The sequence below is a fragment of the Psammomys obesus genome, unplaced genomic scaffold (assembly GCF_907164565.1).
Source record: "Psammomys obesus unplaced genomic scaffold, mPsaObe1.curated_primary_1811, whole genome shotgun sequence".
In the NCBI taxonomy this organism is placed as follows: domain Eukaryota; kingdom Metazoa; phylum Chordata; class Mammalia; order Rodentia; family Muridae; genus Psammomys; species Psammomys obesus.
Window position 1 is genome coordinate 5,220,273 of NW_026595981.1, and position 20,879 is coordinate 5,241,151.

General features: G+C 41.8%; 1 protein-coding gene across 6 annotated transcripts in view; it reads left to right on the forward strand.

Annotated features, from left to right (window-relative positions):
- The window catches only part of Nf1 (neurofibromin 1), a 236,566-nt gene that overhangs the window by 188,565 nt on the left and 27,122 nt on the right, over window positions 1-20,879 (forward strand). For 5 of the 6 annotated variants that reach the window (XM_055620212.1, XM_055620214.1, XM_055620213.1 and 2 more), the window contains 11 exons: window positions 3,179-3,611; window positions 4,377-4,717; window positions 8,810-9,012; window positions 10,641-10,834; window positions 11,543-11,683; window positions 12,267-12,546; window positions 12,962-13,176; window positions 16,558-16,619; window positions 16,755-16,869; window positions 17,506-17,607; window positions 19,473-19,613. In XM_055620212.1, coding sequence (XP_055476187.1) covers window positions 3,179-3,611; window positions 4,377-4,717; window positions 8,810-9,012; window positions 10,641-10,834; window positions 11,543-11,683; window positions 12,267-12,546; window positions 12,962-13,176; window positions 16,558-16,619; window positions 16,755-16,869; window positions 17,506-17,607; window positions 19,473-19,613 — 2,227 coding nt within the window. The remainder of the gene's footprint in view (window positions 1-3,178; window positions 3,612-4,376; window positions 4,718-8,809; window positions 9,013-10,640; window positions 10,835-11,542; window positions 11,684-12,266; window positions 12,547-12,961; window positions 13,177-16,557; window positions 16,620-16,754; window positions 16,870-17,505; window positions 17,608-19,472; window positions 19,614-20,879) is intronic. The other variant, XM_055620216.1, reaches the window with a different exon arrangement.

Genomic DNA, 20,879 nt, shown 5'->3' on the forward strand with positions numbered 1-20,879 from the left:
ACGACAGTGCCCTTTGTTTTACAGAAGCTTTTCAGTTTCATGAGGTCCCATTTATTGATTGTTGATCTTAGAGCCTGTGCTTTTGGTGTTATGTTCAGGAAGCTGTCTCCTGTGCCAGTGAGGTCAAGGCTCTTCCCCACTTTTTCTTCTAACAGATTTAGTGTGTCTGGTTTTATGTTGAGGTCTTTGATCCACTTGGGCTTTAGTTTTGTGCAGGGTGACGAATACGGATCTATTTGCGTTTTTTCTACATGTAGACACCCAGTTAGACCAGCACCATTTGTTGAAGATGCTGTCTTTTTTCCATTGTATGGTGTTGGCTTCTTTGTCAAAAATCAAGTATCCGTAGGTGTGTGAGTTTCAGGCTGTGTACTTTTTTCAACTTTTTATTGATTTTTTTTTTTTTTTTTAGTTTCACATCATGCATCCCAATCCCACCAATCTCCCCTTCCTTTGTATCTGCCCTCTACCCTTGCAGCCTCCCCCACCAAAAGAAAATAAAGAACAAACAAAAAATAAACAACAAAGCGTAGAAAACATCTTGTCATGGAACCTGTAGTGTGTCATAGTGTGTCCCACAGTATACCCCCGCTGTCCACTCATTGATTCATTGGTCTGCTTCAAGGCCTCTGGCTCCTCACCGGGCCTCCTCATGGATATCCTGCTGTTGCCCTGTGTCGTGGAAATGCCGCAGCTCTGGATCAGAAGGACTGGCTCTTCACAAGCTCCAGCAGTTCACACATGATGTAGATTATGGGGTGGGCCAACTCAAAGCCCTGGATCTGGGCCTGGGTGGTAGCTGAGTTGGTCAGTCTGCTGGCTGTCCTGCATCCTCACTACCAGGGTTTAACTCTCCGGCACTGCTCTGGCTAACCCACCCAGTGCTGCCATCAGCAGGGGACAGGGTCAGCTCTCCTGCCCTCATGCCCTCGGGTGCCAGCTCACAAGCACTTATGTCTCCAGAGCCAGCTCCACTGTGCTGCCTGGTCAAGGCATGGGGCACACTCCCACGCGCTGCAATCTTTGAGGGATTTCGCCAGCTCCTCTTCTCTCCTACCCAATGGGCTGGCTCCCCTGCACCTTCTCCATTAGGGCCAGATCTACTCTGCTGCCCAGGCAAGACCACTGCAGCTGGTGAGGGGCGAAGACAACTCACTGCTCTCTTGAGGCCTCAGGCCAGCTGTCCCGACTGACTCAGGTGTGGAGGGAGCGCTTCTTTATTTTTATTATTTTTATCTTAAAATATTTATTTTAGGGCTGGAAAGATGGCTCAGTGGTTAAGAGCACTGTCTGTTCTTCCAAAGATCCTGAGTTCAATTTCCAGCAACCACATGGTGGCTCACAACCATCTATAATGAGACCTGGTGCCTTCTTCTGTTGTGTAGGCATACATGCAGGCAGAGAACTTTATAAATAATAAACAAATCTTTAAAAAAAATTACAATTTCATTTTAAAACTAATTCAACCTGCCATTTTATTCCTTCACAAGATTAAAAATTCTTACATGAAGATATTTATTATAACTCAGAGATAATGAAGCATAAGGAAACAGTGTGCCTGAGTTAATACAGTTGTTTGGATGAAAGTCAAGCACCATATTCTTTGCAGCTTCCTTACTATGCCTCCTTGTGTTAATTAATGTTCTTTCCATTCCAAGCACCAAGTCCCACACCCATAGTGAGGCTCAGGACTACATAGCCTTTTTCTGGCCCCTGAGGATGTTGGCAGTGTGTGCAAATGTGAGTCTTTACCAACAATTGACCAGTGTGTGCCAAAAGTAGCAAGTGCAGTTTCCTTTTTCCTGATCTGTAAAGCCTGAGACTGCTCACGTGTAGAGGCCTCCTATCAAGTCTGTCTCACCCAGCTGGATGAGGGTTAGGGTCATTGTAGTAATGGTGCTGCTCCATCAGAGTGCGCACAGCCCACCTCATCCCAGCTTGTCTGTATGTTTGTGGCAGTCCTTTGTGGATTCCCTCACTGCCCCCGTCAGGTCTCCAGGGCACAAGCCAAGTGGACATGGTATATGACCTAATATGGTTAATCAAAGCGTGGAACTCATTAGCTTACACAGTTCAACAGTCTGGGGCTAAATCTAACTGTGGGGGAGATTTTTATCTATGACCCAGATGATGGCCAAGACCCCAGACTGTGTTCATTTATCAGTTCCTTCTCTTCAGGTTTTGACTTTTCCATCTTATCCCAGGACATGAGTTAATAATCTCTAGACCGAGCAGTGGTGCTACACGCCTTTAGTCTCCGCACTCAGGTGGCAGAGGCAAGCTGACGTCTACGAGTCTGAGGCCAGCCTGATCTATAGAGCGAGTTGCAGGACAGCCAGAGCTACACAAGAAACCCTGTCTTGAAAAAAGAAAGAAAGAGAGAGAAAGAGAGGAAGGAAGGAAGGAAGGAAGGAAGGAAGGAAGGAAGGAAGGAAGGGAAAGAAGAAAGAAAAAAACTCCCAGGGTTGTGTATGTTCTTAATTATAAACATGGGACATGGCTCTCAAACCCCAACAATTTAAAGCAGCCTTTGACCTGGACCTCGACTTTGTTGTCCTTACGTGAGTCTTTGTGCTCATTGCTGAGCCACCTTCTGTTCAGGGTCTGATAAACGGGTTGGCTGCAACTTCTGGGTGTCTTCTCCAGCCACTGGCTCCTCTGAGAAGCTGGTGCATCCAGGGTCCGCCAGCCCTCCCACTGGCTTTTTTAGGGAAGTGGTTCCTTCTCTCTTTATCCTTATTGCTTAATGTCTGGAAAATAGAAAACCTAGGTCTGCATTTTGAGGAATTGTTTATATCATTGTCCTCTTTAGGAAATTAATGAGAGCCAGAGAGATGGCTCAGCTGTTAAAGGCTAGGCTCACAACCAAAAATATGAAAAAAATAATCGTAAAATTTTAAAAAGGGGGCCAGCGAGATGGCTCAGCAGATGAAGGCTTTTAACTGAAAGGCTAACAGCCTGAGTTCAATCTCCAGAACATACATGGTAGGGAGAGAAGGGAACGGACTCTAACCTCCACTTTCATGTACACACAATAAAGGTAAAACAAAAGAAAACATTTATATTTATATTCAGATTTATATTTATATTTAAATATTTATATTTATATAAAACAGATTTATATTCTGTACATTCAGAAATCTTAACAATCTTTATCCTTTTTTGTTGCCTTCCTTAGGTTTAAAACTGGCCAAATTAATGGTGATTTGCTGATATATCATGTCTTGCTGACTTTAAAGCCATATTATGCAAAGCCATATGAAATTGTGGTGGACCTTACCCATACTGGGCCTAGCAATCGCTTTAAAACAGACTTCCTCTCTAAGTGGTTTGTTGTTTTTCCTGGCTTTGCCTACGACAACGTTTCCGCAGTCTATATCTACAACTGTAACTCCTGGGTCAGAGAGTACACTAAATACCACGAGCGGCTGCTGACTGGCCTCAAGGGCAGCAAAAGGCTTGTTTTCATAGACTGTCCTGGGAAGCTGGCTGAACACATAGAACACGAGCAACAGAAACTCCCTGCCGCCACCTTGGCCTTGGAAGAGGATCTGAAGGTGTTCCACAATGCTCTTAAGCTAGCTCACAAAGACACCAAAGTTTCTATTAAGGTAACCTCTGCTCTGTTTTGAATATCTGTTGCCTTTCCTGACTAACCAGGTTATATTCTAAGTGTTCTCATAGTTGCATATCTAATATTAGTTATATCCAGATGTGGGAAGACCAAAATTTCTGTCTTTACTGTGGTCCTGCAGAAGGTGTGAAAATTGCACCCTTAGAAGACACTCTTCTAGTGGCTGGAGAGATGGCTGAATGGCTGAGAGCACTTTGCTCTTCCAGGGGTCCACACAGTAGCTCCCAGCTGTGCGTAACCTTAGCTCCAGGGGCTGTCCTGTCTTCTGGATTGCCAGGGCCCAGGCACATATGTGATGCACAGACATGTGCGCTCAGACACACACACACACACACACACACACACAAGATAGATTTATTTTAAGGCCTTTAGTCTGTACGAGGATCAGAACGCTGTGGAGAGGGCAGACAGTTTCACTGTGACTCTGCCAGCAGTTGGCTGTGCAGGGTGGAGAGGATCTAGTGATGTTTCAGTTCGTGGTTTTCAGAGTGATAACCTTGACCCTTCAGTACATGTTTATAGAATTCTGTTTAAAAGAACATGGTTTGGTTTGTTTTTTTCTCTTGGATTCAGTTTCTTTTGAGAGTGCTTATAATTCATTGTTAAAGTAATTTGAATATATCCCCGGAATGATTGTTAATTGGCAAACGTGGTGTCGGTTTTGGTGAATGAGTTGGTTTTTGAAGCTTCTGAGAATTCTATATTCCTGGAATTTAATTCTCTTCCTCACACAATTTTTCAGGTTGGTTCTACTGCAGTTCAAGTAACCTCAGCAGAAAGAACAAAGGTTTTGGGGCAATCCGTCTTTTTAAATGATATCTATTATGCTTCTGAAATTGAAGAGATTTGCCTTGTGGATGAGAACCAGTTCACCTTAACCATTGCGAACCAAGGCACACCACTTACCTTCATGCACCAGGAGTGTGAAGCCATTGTACAGTCTATCATTCATATTAGGACCCGCTGGGAGCTGTCACAGCCTGACTCCATCCCCCAGCACACCAAGATCCGCCCAAAAGATGTCCCTGGGACACTTCTTAATATTGCATTACTAAATTTGGGCAGTTCAGACCCTAGCTTACGGTAGGTACTTCTCTCCCACCCTTCCTTTTTTATTTTTATTTTTAAAATTTTCTTTTTAAAGTTCACTTCAAGTTAAACAGTATATAACTGTTCACTTAAGAGTATCATTGTGATGGTTACACACACCTGTAATACCAGCCCTCAGGGAGGCAGAAGCAGGCAGATCTCTGTGAGCTCCAGGATAGCTAGGTCTACAAAGTGAGTCCAGGACAGACAGGGCTACACAGAGAAACCCTGTCTTGGGAGGTTGGGGGGAAGAGCGTTTTCTGTTTTTTGTTGTTTTGTTTTTTGTCATTGTTTAGGGAAGGCCTAAAATTTAGTGAATCAAAATCATTACTGCTTCCTACCTAGGTCACTTTAGTAGTATTTTCTAAAGACATTTTATGTTGCTCTCTACTTTGCCTCAGCAACAGAAGCAACGTGACAGAAAAGAGCATCACAGTAAAACACACACATTGTCACTGCTGAGACACCTATACATCGTCTAATTGCAGATTCAGATGCAGATCCTATGAAAGAACAACAGCTGAACCCAGGAGGGCAGCTGTGGCAGAACCTAGTACATCTCAGGGTTTCAACTATCAGCCCTAAAATAAATGTTCCGGTTTCAAAATTGTTAAAGAAGGGGGGGGGGGGGAAAGACGGTCTTTACCTCTCTCCTTCCTTTTTCTCTCCCTCCCCTCCCTCCTGTAGCGCAGGCCCAGAGTACACATGCTATCAGCACAAGCGCTGTGCCGCTGAGCAGCGTCTCCAGTCCTTTAAAGATCGCGAACCGACATACACATCCCTGAGCAGGGTAATTGCTGCCTGGGCATTGTGATCTGCAGCACGCTGCCCTGTCAGCTGGTGGAGCCAGCAGATTGGGTTTTGGTGGGGAGCTGCAGTTTTGTGAAGGAGCATGCTTTCAGGCACAGCGCTGAAGTGCTCCTTTTTGGTAGAGTAACGGGGACAGTGTCTTCCTAATGAGCATAGAAAGGTTTGGGGATCGCACTTGTGTTAGGATAGTACAGCACCAGCAAACAGTTTGTGCTCAGTGAATGGCATTTTTCCCTAGTCCTTCTTTTCTCTCCTTTGTACCCACCCTCTTCCTTTTTTTTTTTTTTTTTCTTTCTCCTTTTTATGTTTGGATGATTCTTTATCTTAGATACCTTGGGAATATCAAGATTTTTTTACTCATGGAAGTGGAACATTCCTAATTTGAAATCCAAAATGCTCCAAAACCAAAACTTCTTATATATTTATGTCAAGAATTTATCACTTAGCATTTTTTATCAAGGTTGGCCGTCACTATGTACCTCTGGCTGGCCAAGAACTTGCTGGGATGAAAGTCTCTTTCACCACACTCACCCCGTTTAAGAGCATTTAATTATAGGTGCTCATTCTGCAAAATCTATGTAAATATTTCAGACCCTGAATCACATCTGCTCACATTTGTTCTAGATAAAGAGACACTTGATTTTCAGATTCACAAACTCTCTCTTAGGCTATAACATAGCTGAGGTTTTACTCTGTGCCTTTTAAACTTTCAAAATTCCCTTTGTTTAGAAGGAAACATACAGCAAGATGGCTAGACAGACAAAGGAGCTCAGCACCAAGCCTGACAACCTAGCTTGTTCAACACTGTGTGTGTAACACTGTGGAAGGAGAGAATTGACTCCCAGAAGTTGTCTTTTGGCTGCCTTGTACACACACACACACACACACACACACACACACACACACACACACATACACATAAATGTAACTGAAATTCTTTTAAGTCAAGTGGTAGCATTCACATTTTTACCTGCACTCAGGAAGCATACACAAATGGATCTCTGTGAGTTCTAGGCCTGACTGGTCTACATAGTGAGACTCTGTCTCGGGGGGAAAAAAAAGATTTTAAGGGCAATAAGCAATAGAAATTTTTTTTTTTTTAACTTAAATAGGCCTCATCTCATGGATTCCCAGAAATGGCTCACTAAATTTTATGTATGCTTGGCTACCCTTATCTTAGAAGGCTTTCTGACACAGACCCGGATTATGGAAGCCCAGTTTTTTACAAGTCTTAGTGTAAAATAGCATCGGCATAGTATGACATACATGTCCCTGAAAGGTAAACAAATTCACCTGCAGTAACATTAGTGTTCTCATTTTTAGGAAAAGTGGGCTATAAGCCTGTCTTTACTTTTCAATTCCAAATTGTTTTGTAGTTTATTGATAGGGTCTTTTGGTTGGAAAGACAGTCTTCCTAGCCTGGGATTTACAACCCTCTTTCCTTGACTTGCTAGTAAATTAGAGCCCTGTGCCATGATGCCTTGCCCCCTGACATCTTTGTTATTATCAGTTTAAGTGAAACTGCACCATTTTCCAGTGATTACAGAAAGCAGATAGCTTTCACTTATTGGTAAAGTATATTATCCCAGAAGAAGGAAAAAAAATAAACTTTTAGGAAAACTTAAATTTTCATGGCTTTTTTCTCCCATGTCAACATGGCAAAAAATTTAGAGGTAATGAAAACCTGAAGTTTAGTGAGCAATCCAACTGTTTGTTTTACTGCATTTTAAAAATTTATTTTATTAATTACAGTTTATTCACTTTGTATCCCCCTTTAGCTCCCTCCTTCCTCCCCTCCCAATCCTACCCTCCCTCCCTCTTTCCCACTCATGCCCCTCCCCCAGTCCACTAATCCTAGTCTGCCAGGTCTCATCAGGAGTGGTTGCATTGTCTTCCTCTGTGGCCTAGTTAGGCCGTTTCCCCCTCAGGGGGAGGTGATCAAAGAGCAGGCCAATCAGTTCCTGTCAGAGACAGTCCCTGTCCCCATTACTAGGGAACCCACTTGGACACTGGAGTGCCATGGACTACCTCTGTGCAGGGGTTCCAAGCCATCTCCATGGGTGGTCCTTGATTCAAATATCAGTCTCAGACAAAACCCCTGTGCCCAGACTTTTTGGATCTGTTGCTCTCCTTGTGGAGCTCCTGTCTTCTCCTGGTCTTACTATCTCCCACTTCTTTCATAAGATTCCCTGAACTCTGCCCAAAGTTTGGCCATGAGTCTCAGCATCTGCCTTGATACCCTGCAGGGTAGAGCCTATCAGAGGCCCTCTGTGGTAGGCTTCTATCCTGTTCCCTGTTTTCTCCCTCCTCCGATGTCCATCTTCTTTGCCTTTCTGAGTGGGGATTGAGCATCTTAGCCAGAGTTTTGCTGCATTTTAAAGTTGAGCTTGAGATTTATTGTTTGGGGGGTGGGATGGGGTGGGGTGGGATGGGGTGGGGTAGAATAACGGGTATTATTTTGAAATGCTAGGGATCAAACCCAGGGCCTTACACATGTAAGAAAAACACTCCATTGAGGTACTGCAGCTTTTCTGGTTTGCTTAAATATATTTGTCTCTATAACATATTTTTTGTTGTAACAGACCCTAGATAGCGCATATTGGTTCCAGTGGTTATATATTATAGAATGAGATTGTGGAATAGAAGATGTAACTGCATCTTTTTAAACTACAGTTCATTTTGGGTTTAACCTCTAGTTTGCACTGTAACTTGTAGAACACACAGACATTCTAAGGATACCCTAACATAATTTGATTAGACGCCTCCTCTTAAAAAATAAAATAAAGGTCTCTCACTATGTAGCCCTGACTGGCCCGGAGCTCTCTATGTAGACCAAGCTGACCTCATATTCATAGCCTGCATCTGCTTCCCCAATGCTAGGATGAAAGGCATGCACCACCAGGCTTCCTCCTTAACTGGATCTATGAGGGAGGAACCATGAGCAAAGTTTTTACTTCACTAATAATATGACACCCCTTTGTTGTGTCATTTGTTCTTATTAATCTACCTTAGCCCCTCAATTTTTGCTGTTTTATGCTTCCATGAAAATTTCTAGGAAAGCCTACACCTGCCTGTCTTGGGAGCATCATGGGCGCTTCTGGTGCTGATTCCATGAATCTTCTGTTTGGGGTTTGCCATACATTCTGTCTCTAGTCAGCCATACTGAAAAAGAACTGACCATGTTTCGCGGTAAAATCTTGAGTTTTATGTTGTGGGGAAAATAGAATTACAAGGAAGAAGAAAATTTAAAACAATCTCCTTTGTGCTTTTTCTTAGGTCCGCTGCCTATAATCTTCTGTGTGCCTTAACCTGTACCTTTAATTTAAAAATTGAAGGTCAGTTACTAGAGACATCAGGGTTATGCATCCCTGCCAACAACACCCTCTTTATTGTCTCCATCAGTAAGACGCTTGCAGCCAATGAGCCACACCTCACCTTAGAGTTTTTGGAAGAGTGTATTTCCGGATTTAGCAAATCTAGTAAGTAATGATCATCTTTAATGCTAGAACATATTACTTTCTGTATACTACCAACATTCTAGGATAATTCAAACATAACTTTTTGTCTTGGAAATTTACTAGGAGTCTTTCACCTAATGTATTTTTACATTTTAGAAGCTACCCCTCCACCCCACACACACTTTTTTTTTTTTTTTGGTCTGTGGTACTTTGTAACTAAAATAATTCTAAGTGAAAATCCTGAAAGAGAACTCCATCCGAACTTTGGCAGAAATCATAGGTACCAGGTAGGGTCCTCTTGTCTCTGGGCCGCTTAAAGGGATTCCTTCCTTCTTTCAGCTCCATGAGTTTTAGCATTTCTTTCCTTAGACAAGCATTACACACATCCCTTGATTTTCTTGAAACTATGATTTTTATCAGACATTTGTTGTTTCATACAGAGTGTCATGGTGGATGATGCCAGATCCAGACTTAGTCTTGAGTTCATTTTAATATCTGTCTGCCTCCATACGCTGAAGTAGCATAGCTGCGGATCTTTGCCTGGCTTCATTCCTGACATTTTCTTCTCTCCTCCCTAAAATATATACAACTTTTTTCTGCATTCTTCATTCAAACACATTTCTTAATTCACTATTAGGTAATTGAATGTTTTAATGGTTCATCAAGACTAAGTCAGATAAATTAAGTTTCTGGTTTTTTTGCATCATAAAAATACTATGATGCCATTAAAAGAGGTTTGGTGCTGGGTGGCGTTGCTGCACACCTGTAATCCCAGCACTCAGGACGCAGAGGCAGGCAGAGCTCTCTGAGTTCGAGGCCAGCCTGGTCTACAGAGCAAATTCCAGGACAGTTTCACTGTGTAGAGCCCTGGTTAGAATGCAGGCTGGAGTGATGGCTCAGTGGTTAAAAGCACTGGCTGCTCCTCCAGAGGACCCTAGTTCAAGTACCAGCACCCACATGGCAGCTCACAACTGTCTGTGACTCCCATTCCAGGAGATCTCACACAGACAGACATGCAGTCAAACACCCATGTACATAAAATAAAAATAGTTTTAAAAGAAAGTTAGAATGTTATATTTGATGATATGTTTTGGTGAAGTTTTTTGTTTTGTTTTTTGAGACAGGGTTTCTCTGTGTAGCCCTGGCTGTCCTGGAACTTGCTCTGTAGACCAGACTGGCCTCAAACGCAGAGAGCTGTCTGCCTCTGCCTCGTGCTGGAATTAAAGGTGTGCACCAATATGCCTAGCTAGGCTTGCTTACTTCTAAAATTATTTTTTTAAAATTTAGTGTCTTTACCTCTTATCAAAATATTTGTCTAGGCCTAATTCAAGATAACAATCTTTACTTTCAACTTCCCCTCCATTCCTTCATGATTGAATCATTACTAGAGCTGAAGAGGTAGATCAGCAGTTAAAAGTACTGGCTGCTCTTTCAGAAGACCTGGATCCAATTCCCAGCACCCATGTAATGGCTCACAACAGTCTGTAACTCTGGTCCCAGGCAATCAGACACCCTCTTCCAGCCTTGTGGATACCAGGCAAGCACGTGGTAAACAGACATACATGTACACAAAATACTCAGACACATAAAAAATAAAATACCTGTAATTTTCATTAACTATCTGTGCTAATGGAGTATTTTCTCCACAGGTATTGAATTGAAGCACCTTTGTTTGGAATATATGACCCCATGGCTGTCAAATCTAGTTCGTTTTTGTAAGCATAATGATGATGCCAAACGACAAAGGGTTACTGCCATCCTTGATAAGCTAATAACAATGACCATAAATGAGAAGCAGATGTACCCTTCTATTCAAGCAAAAATATGGGGGAGCCTTGGACAGGTATTGTATTTATACTTACACTGATCTGGTGCCCCTTTGTGCTAGTAACTCTTCGCTCATGTTGTGCAGGGCACACCATTCTCCTTTATAAGGTGCAGACACACGCCCAGCCTGTAAGCAGCTAAGAGTTCTCCTCCTTGCATAACTATGTAGAGTTTATCTGCAGAAGCCTGTTGTCACTTCTAGTACCTAGTGTTTAAATGAGTATCCCAGTCTTAACACCACAGATCTCAGTAAGTGATTCTTAACTTCAGGACATCTGCTTTCATTTATAGTTGTAGCATAGACTATGCTACAACATTCCATAATCAGACAGAGACGTACATGGTACTCCTTCAAAAATCAGTGCCTGTACTCAGACAATGCTGAGAATCCTCTGAAGGATTGTAAGCAACTTTGGAGCCAGTTTTCTGGCTCTATGATGTCATTACCATAATTAGATTAGACATGTGTACTGTCTTAGAGCACAGAGATAGTTTCTAAGTGCCTAGTTACGTAGAAATGTTTAGACTCTGAATGCTGATCTTTCTCTGAAGGAGTCAGGTGCTACTCTGTCCTTCCCTGGGTGTTCTACAGGTCCCTAACTTAGATTTTGGGGGTCTGGGGTAAAACAGGATGTCTGTTACTTGGGCTCCTTGGAGTGTCTCTTAATTAAAGGTTAAGCTGGCAGCATGCTTGAAAGCAACATGGCTGTCCTTGTCTCGCCAGATCACAGACCTGCTGGATGTTGTGCTTGACAGTTTCATCAAAACCAGTGCGACAGGAGGCTTAGGGTCCATCAAAGCTGAGGTGATGGCAGACACAGCTGTGGCTTTGGCTTCTGGAAATGTGAAATTGGTGTCGAGTAAGGTAACCACTTTTTCTGTACACCTCTTGGACTATGTCATAGTATATCTAGTTATCATCTTGAGAGTTTTTGTCTTATAAAACTAAGATTAAACTGATTCACCTGTTTGTTTATTAAAGAGAGAGAATGTGTGTGTGTGTGTGTGTGTGTGTTTCTATATCTGCCATGGCACACATGCAGAAGTCCGAGGGTAGCTTGTGGGAATCAGTTCTGTCTCCACCAGATGGTCCCAAGGATGGATGGATGATGTGGCAGTGAGCACATTAACCTGCTTGAACCATCTCATCAATCCTGAATTTTTTTTTTTATGAATTTATTTTTTAAATGTTTCTTTTATATGTTTGTGTGTGACTGGACCTATGTCTGTGTGCCACATGTTTGCAGAGGCCAGAAGAGGCTGTTAGATCCCCTGGAACTGGAGTTGTAGATGGTTATGAACTATTAATGTGGGTGCTGGGAGCCAAGGTCCTCTGCAAGAGCAGCCAGTGCTCTTAACCTCTGAGCCTTCTCTCCGGCCCCCTAAGTGTTTTTTTTTTATGATGGAACTTTTAGTCTTGTGTTTTTAAAGCTTGTTCTTCTTTACAGGTTATTGGAAGGATGTGTAAAATAATTGACAAGACTTGCTTATCTCCAACTCCAACTTTAGAACAACATCTGATGTGGGATGATATTGCTATTTTAGCCCGATACATGCTGATGCTGTCCTTCAACAATTCCCTTGATGTGGCAGCTCATCTTCCCTATCTCTTCCATGTTGTCACTTTCTTAGTAGCCACAGGTCCCTTGTCCCTTCGAGCTTCGACACATGGATTGGTCATTAATATCATTCATTCCCTGTGTACCTGTTCACAGCTTCATTTTAGTGGTAAGTTCCAGAAGGTAATCTTTTTTCCTAATTCTCTTAGCTTCCCCTACCTGACTGCTGCAGGTTTCTTACTGAGATAGTATTGTCTCACCAGGCCTAGCAGCAGTAATTTGAAATTTTATCAAATAATAATTTATTATTATGAAAATAACAAAAATGACTTGCACATCATAGCAAGCTATAATAAAGGCTCTCTTTGTCACGTAATACTTATAAGAGAATCTAAAAGTTTATTGTTAGTAGATCATGTTACATTAACTAGGGCCAGTTTGTTATGTAGCCACCAAGATAGTATATCTAGGAATTTGATTTAGGGAGCATGGTTGTGTGATTTTTGCATATTTATATTTTCTTGAATTCAAGATCAAACATTACTTTAGAATTAAAATATTGATGTTTTCTTTTTCTTTTACAGAAGAGACCAAGCAAGTTTTGAGGCTCAGTCTAACAGAATTCTCATTACCCAAATTTTACTTACTGTTTGGCATTAGCAAAGTTAAGTCAGCTGCTGTCATTGCCTTCCGTTCCAGTTACCGCGACCGTTCATTCTCCCCTGGCTCCTATGAAAGGGAGACTTTTGCTTTGACGTCCCTGGAAACAGTCACAGAAGCTTTGTTGGAGATCATGGAGGTATATAAAGAAAAATGACAAGAAACTAAATTTAAATAATATTTTTAAAATATGTAATATGCAGAGTGTAGTGGCACAAGCCTGTAATCTCAGCATTTAGGAGGCAGGTGGATTTCTGTGAGTTTGAAGCCAACTGAGTCTATGTAGAAAGTTCTAGGTCAACCAGGGCTACATAGTAACACCTTGTCTGGAAAAAAAAATAAGGGTCTGTAATATACAGAAGAAATACTGGGTTAGTCTCTCATATTACACATTGTCCTCAAGATACTTCTTTAGCTCCTTTCCTGTTCTCTGTTTTCTCCTGCTTCTAATGTCTGTCCCCTTTGTCTTTCTGAATGAGAATTGAGCAACTTCCCTAGGGTCCTCCTCCTTGTTTAGCTTCTTTAGCTGTACAGATTTTAGTATGTTTATCCTATATTATGTGTCTGATATCCACTTATAAATGAGTATATACCATGCTTGTCTTTCTGCTTCTGGGTTACCTCACTCAGCATGATCTTTTCTAGTTTCATCCATTTGCCTGCACATTTCATCGTTTCCTTGTTTTTAATTGCTGAGTAGTGTTCCATTATGTAAATGTGCCACAGTTTCTGTATCCATTCTTCAGTTGAGGGACATTTGGGTTGTTTCCAGATTCTGGCTATTACGAATAAAGCTGCTACAAACATGATGAAAAACTCTACCAGCAGGGCATAAGAGCAGATGCTGAGAGTCATAGGCAAATCTTGGGCAGAGTGCAGGGAATCTTATGAAAGAAGGAAGAGATAAAAAGACCTGGAAAGGACAGGAACTCCACAAGGAGACCAACAGAACCAAAAAATCTGGGCCCAGGGTTCTTTGCAGAGACTGATACTCCAACTAAGGACAATGCATGAAGATAACTTAGAAGCCCTGCTCAGATGTAGTCCATGGCAGCGCAGTCTCCAAGTGTGTTCCCTAGTAAGGGGAGCAGGGACTGTCTCTGACATGAACTGGTGGAGTGGGAGCAGCCTTACCAGGCCTCAGAGGAAGACAGTGTAGCCAGTCCTGATGAGACCTGATAGGCCAGAGTCAGATAGAAGGGCAGGAGGACCTCCCCTGTCTGTGGACTAGGGGAGGAGCATAGGAGGAGAAGAGGGAGGGAAGGTGGGACTGGGAGGAAACGAGGGAGGGGGTCTACAGCTGGGATACAAAGTGAATAAATTGTAATGAATAAAAAATGAAAAAAAAGAAAAATAAAGATACTTTTTTAGAATGTGTTCATTTTTTAAATTAGATTTATTTTACTTCGTGTGTATGAATGTTTTGCCTGTGTGTATATATGTGTACCACATGTGTGCCTGGTGCGGGTATTAGAGAAGAGCTCAGAAGAAGATATCAAATTCCCCAGAACTGAAGTTATGGATGGTTATAAACCACTTTGTGACAGCATCTTCAACAAATGGTGCTGGTCCAACTGGATGTCTGCATGCAGAAAAATGAAAATATATCCATGTTTATCACCCTGCACAAAACTTAAGTCCAAGTGGATCAAAGATCTCAACATAAAACCAGACACACTAAATAGGTTAGAAGAAAAAGTGGGGAAGAGCCTAGAACTCATTGGCAGAGGAGACAACTTCCTGAACAGAACACCATCAGCACAGGCTCTAAGAGCAACAATCAATAAATGGGACCTCATGAAACTGAAAAGCTTCTGTAAAGCAAAGGACACTGTTGTCAGAACAAAACGACAGTCTACAGATTGGGAAAGGATCTTCACCAACCCTACATCTGACAGAGGGCTGATATCCGGAATATATGAAGAACTAAAGAAGTTAAAAGGCAGTAATTCAAGCAATCAAATTAAAAAATGGAGTATGGAGCTAAACAGAGAATTCTCTGTAGAAGAATGGCAGAGAAACACTTAAAGAGATGCTCAACATCCTTAGCCATCAGAGAGATGCAAATCAAAACAACCCTGAGATTTCACCTTACACTCATCAGAAAAGTTAAGATCAAAAACTTAAGTGACAACACGTGCTAGAGAGGATGTGGAGAAAGGGGAACCCTCCTCCATTGCTGGTGGGAATGTAAACTTGTACAATCACTTTGGAAATCAATCTGGCGCTTTCTCAGACAATCAGGAATATTGCTTCTTCAAGATCCAGCTATACCACTCCTAGGCATGTATCCAAAAGATGCTCAAGTACACAACAAGGACATTTTCTCAACCATGTTTGTAGCAGCTTTATTTGTAATAGCCAGAATCTGGAAACAACCCAGATGTCCATCAATGGAGGAATGGATACAGAAATTGCAGTACTTTTACACAATGGAATACTACTCAGCAATTAAAAACAAGGAAATCATGAATTTTGCAGACAAATGATGGGATCTAGAAAAGATCATCCTGAGTGATGTATTCCAGGGACAGAAAGACATACACGGTATATACTCACTTAAAGTGGGTACTAGACCTATAAGATAGGATAAACATACTAAAATCTGTACACCTAAAGAAGATAAACAAGAAAGAGGACCAGGGGTAAGATGATCAATCCTGACCTAGAAAGACAAAAGGGGTTGACATTGGAAGTAGGAGAAAACAAGTAACAGGACAGGAGCCTACTGCAGAGGGCATCTGAAAGATTCTACCTAGCAGTTTATCGAAGCAGATGCTGAGACTCATAACTAAACCTTTGGCAGAGTGCACGGAATCATATGAAAGAAGGGGAGTTAGTATGACCTAGAGGGGACAGGAGCCCCACAAGGACCAAGTATATCAGGGCACATTGGTCTTCTATGAGACTGTTTCTCCAGCCAAGTACCATGCATGGATATAACCTAAAACCCCTGCTTAGATGTATCCCATGAGCTCAGTATCCAGGTGGGTTCCCTAGTAAGGGGGACAAGGATTATTTGTGACATGAACTCAATGACTGGCTCATTGAGTTTTCCCCCTCCCCCACCCTCCCAAGAGAGGAGCAGCCTTGCTAGGCCACAGAGGTGGGCATTGCAGCCAGTCCTGAAGATACCTGATAAACTAGGGTCAGATGGAAGGGAAGGAGAACCTCTCCCCTATCAGTGGACTTGGAAGGGGGCAGGGAGGAGATGAGGGAGGGAGGGTGGGATTGGGAGGGAAAGAGGGAAGGGGCTACAGCTGGGATACAAGTGAATGACCCGTGATTAAAATAAAAAAAATAAAAATTAAAAAAAAATGAACCATTTTGTGGATTCTGGGAACAGAACCCATGTCCTCTACAGAAACAAGTGCTCTAAACTGCTGAGCCATCTCTCCATCCCTTGAAATGTGTTTTGCTTTTTTTAAATTAAGAGATATCATTTAATGGCATGATGAATATTAAATATTTCTAGAAATATTAATGTATGCATATATATTTAGAGTATCCTATTTTTCAGGCATGCATGAGAGATATTCCAACATGCAAGTGGCTGGATCAATGGACAGAACTAGCTCAAAGGTGTGTCCTAAGTTGAATATAAACTGTAAAAGTATGCGTATTGTTAAAAGTAGCTATTGTAGCATCATCAGTCTTGGTTTTATAGTGTGTTTAAGCACAAAGCTTTTCATAAGTTTTTGGCTCTTTTACTTGCAGGTTTGCATTTCAATATAACCCATCCCTGCAGCCTAGAGCCCTTGTGGTGTTTGGCTGTATTAGCAAGCGCGTGTCTCATGGGCAGATAAAGCAGATTATCCGAATTCTGAGCAAGGTATTTACTCCTTTTTTTCCCCAAAGATTTGTCCCAAGTTACAAATTATATCTTCCACTTTTTAAAATACATTAAAATGTAATTGAATATGTATTTGTTAAGCTTTGAAACATTTTTTTTCTTCCTATAAATCTTTGAAGTGATAAAATCTTGTCCAAGTACCGTTAAGTTCAACGTGGTGGTGCACATCTTCAATCCCAGCACTCTGGATACTAGAGTTTGATACCAGCCTGGTCTACATAATGAGTTCCATGATATCCAGAGCTACATAATAGAAAGAACCTGTCTCAAAAAGAAAAAAGAAAAAATAACAAAAGAAAAAATATTTTTAAAAGAGTATTTACCTCTTTTCTAATCTGGTACACTCAATAATATTATCAGTTTTCAAAGCCTTATAGCTTCAATATAAAGCTAAATAATTCATAATATAATAATGCTCTACATACTAAATGTAATACAGAAATATTTTTAAAATAAGAAACCATGTATACAGTGTTCACCAATGTTAGAAATTGTTTGTCAAATAAGCTACTAGTCATATACCTAAATTTTTCTCAACTGAATCTGAGATTTGTTGTAGGAACTGATGTTTTATTTCAGTGAACAGTAAAATGAAGATTTCTGTTTTCCTGAAAGGCACTTGAAAGCTGCTTAAAAGGACCTGACACTTACAACAGCCAAGTTCTGATTGAAGCTACAGTGATAGCACTAACAAAGTTACAGCCACTGCTTAATAAGGTGATTATTGGAGTCGGTGCTGCATGTCCTGTTCTCATGCCGAGTTCAGAAAGTAAGAGGGATTGAAAAGTTAGAAAGGAGAAACTACAGTTACAGTGGGTCCTCTTGACAGAAGAGTTAGAAAATAAGGTGGAGTGGCCTAGCATGGTGGCCCGCACATTTAGTCTCAGCGTTCAGAAATTAGAGGCAGGTTGATCTGTGTGATCATGAGGCCAGCCTGGTCTACACAGCAAATCCCAAGACAGCCAGGGCTACATAGTGAATATTTGTCTGAAAAAGAAGGGAAGTGGAGGGGTTGTGGAGAAAGAAAGATGGTAAGGGAGGGGGAGTGGAGAGGAAAGGAAAGAGAAGGGTGGATTGAAAAGGGGGTGTAAAGAAGAAGTAGGCGGCACAGTGGAGCCTCTGTCACAAGAGTTAGTTAGCTGTGTGAGGTAGAAGAAGAGCATAGAATGTCTTTTCTCCTGTGCTTACCTGCTGGTGGTATTTTTTTCTCTTTGGTACTGAAAGAAAGATAGGTATAAATTCTTAATTCTTTTCATCTATTAAGAATTAGTTGACCCACTCCCACATAGTGCTTCAAGAATACAGCAGGCTCCATGCCATCCATCAGCGTATACTCAATGTAGTCTGTTCTTGTCTACTTTGATCCCTCCACTGGGACTGTTTTCTGGGTGGGGGAATGGGGAAGTTACTGTGACCCTGGCAAGTGTAAAGATCTCTTATTAACCGATCTTTGTATACAGAGCTCATGAAATCAGTTATTTCCGGCAAAGATTGCACTAGGGTAGTTTACAGAAAACTGTCATTTCGTATGACCTATGGAACTGGAGGAAAAAAGAATTCATTGAGCTGGGTGGTAGTGGCACACACCTTTAATTGGGAGGCAGAGGCAGGCAGATCTCTGTGAGTTCAAGGCCAGCCTGGTCTGCAGAGCTAGTTCTGGGCCACCCAGGGCTCTTCTGTACAGAGAAACAACTGAAAAAGAATTAGTTGAGTGTCTTCTGTGTATCTGGTAGTACTTAGAGATATGTGAGTACTAAACAAAATTAATAAAGTGGCCTATATCTGAGATTGGTATGGATGTGTTGAGAAGTGGATAAAGTCAGTAAACAACTACTAAGTGGGTTAGTGATTATTACTGTAGGGAAATGTAAACCAAGAGAAGTAAACATGATCATCAGAAGAATAGATACGGTAGGCTAGGGGTGTGATCAAGGCAAGCACTTCCTTGGCATGTACAAGAGCCTGGATACAATCTCTACCAAGAGAAGGAGAAGGGTGGGAGGGAGGGATGGTGTATATATGAATAAGACTTTTATCCTAGTAAGCGTGGTAAGTTGAAAGGGTCACCTCTCACTAGAATTAGAAATAAGTAGGGCAGTTTACAGGTGGTGGGAAGACCATTCTAGTGGAGAATTGACAGAAAAGCTTGGAAAAATTGAGTAGAATTAATCTAACATTCAATACTGTTCAGAAAGGAGTTTAGAAATTATCATCTCCTAGTAGACAGTGTGATAAAAGTAAGACACTATGGCCCAGAGAAAGGAAGAAGTGGAGGCAGAACGAAGGTCAGCTTGGGTACTGTCTGCAGTGGTAACAAGGGAGTGGCAGGTGGCAGAGCCTACTGTGGAGACTCTGCAAGCCCTGGGCCTGGGTTTGGCACGCAGAATTGGGGGAAATCCCTGAGGAATCTTAGACTCTCTGCCAATGATGATAGCTCCCATTAGCTACATGGAGAGGACCAAGTGCTCAGCTGTTGATTCACATTTCCCGAAGGAGAGAATAACGGATACTTGGTGAGGCTGCCTGCTCTTTTACCTGCTGTAGCATGCACGAACTAACCTGGAGTATGTTTCCTTTTCCAGGACTCCCCACTGCACAAAGCCCTCTTCTGGGTTGCTGTGGCTGTGCTGCAGCTGGATGAAGTCAACTTGTATTCAGCCGGCACTGCACTTCTGGAACAAAACCTGCACACCTTGGACAGTCTCCGGATATTCAATGACAAGGTGAGTATGCGGCCCTCAGTCCCACACTGCTCAGAGTGAGTCCTCTTTTCCTTTTCTTCTGTGGTGCTTTAGAAACTGAGAGAGGCCCAATGACCTAAAATATAATGATTTTATTGTGAGTATAGTTCCTTAGTAGCTCACTAAAAATTATTTAATCCATAGTTCCTTTATAGAAATAGCCCCAAACTTTGGGCAGAGTGCTGGAATCCTTATGGAAGAAGAGGGAGATAGAAAGACCTGGAGGGACAGGAACTCCACAAGGAGAACAACAAAATACCTGGGCCCAGGGGGACCTGCAGAGACTGATACTCCAACTAAGCACCATGCATGGAGAGGACCTAGACCTCCTGTTCAAAGGAAGTCCATTGGCTGCTCAGTTTCCAAGTGGGTTCCCTAGTAAGGAGAACAGGGACTATCTCAGACGTGAACTCTCTGATCACCTCCCCTTGGAGGGTGCAGCCTTGCCAGGCCACAGAGGAAGAGAATGCAGCCAGTCCTGATAAGACCTGATAGGTAGGGTCAGATAGAAGGGGAGGGGGACCTCTTCTATCAGGGACTAGGGAAAGTGCATAGAGGGAGAAGAAGGAAGTTGAGTAGGACTGGGAGGAGACAATGGAGGAGGCTGCAACAGAGATACAAAGTGAATAAATTGTAATAAAGAAATACATAAATAAAATTAAAAAAAAATTATTTCCTTAACATATCTTGAGAGTTAAGTGCAGATATTGGTGAAGATGATGATAATCTTTACTATATAGGATTAGTTTGCAATTGAATTCTTTATATTTCTTTCATGTGATTATTTAATAATTGTATCCAAAAATGTATAAAGTCTACTTTAATCAGTGTTTGAAATTTAAGCATTAAAGATTTATCTAATTTTGGGGGGCGATAGCCAAGAACAGTATGCCCTACTATTAGTGATTAGAATAGTAGTAAGCAGAGCTGGAGGCGTGAGTCAGCTGTTATAAGCACCAGCTGCTCTTCCCAGCGCCCACATGGCAACTTACAACTATCTCTAACTGAGTCCCAGAATCCAGTGCCCTCTCTGACCACCTTGGGCACTGCACACACATGACACACATACATGGAAGCAAAACACCATTCATGAAAAATAACTGAATACTTTTTTAAAGTAATACATAAGAGTAATAATAGCTCAAGCCCTGTCATTCATTATTGCTGATTTTCATTCTCTAGAAACATTCTCTATCCATATTTATTTCTATTTATATTATATATTTATAGAGAGAGAGAATATTTTCT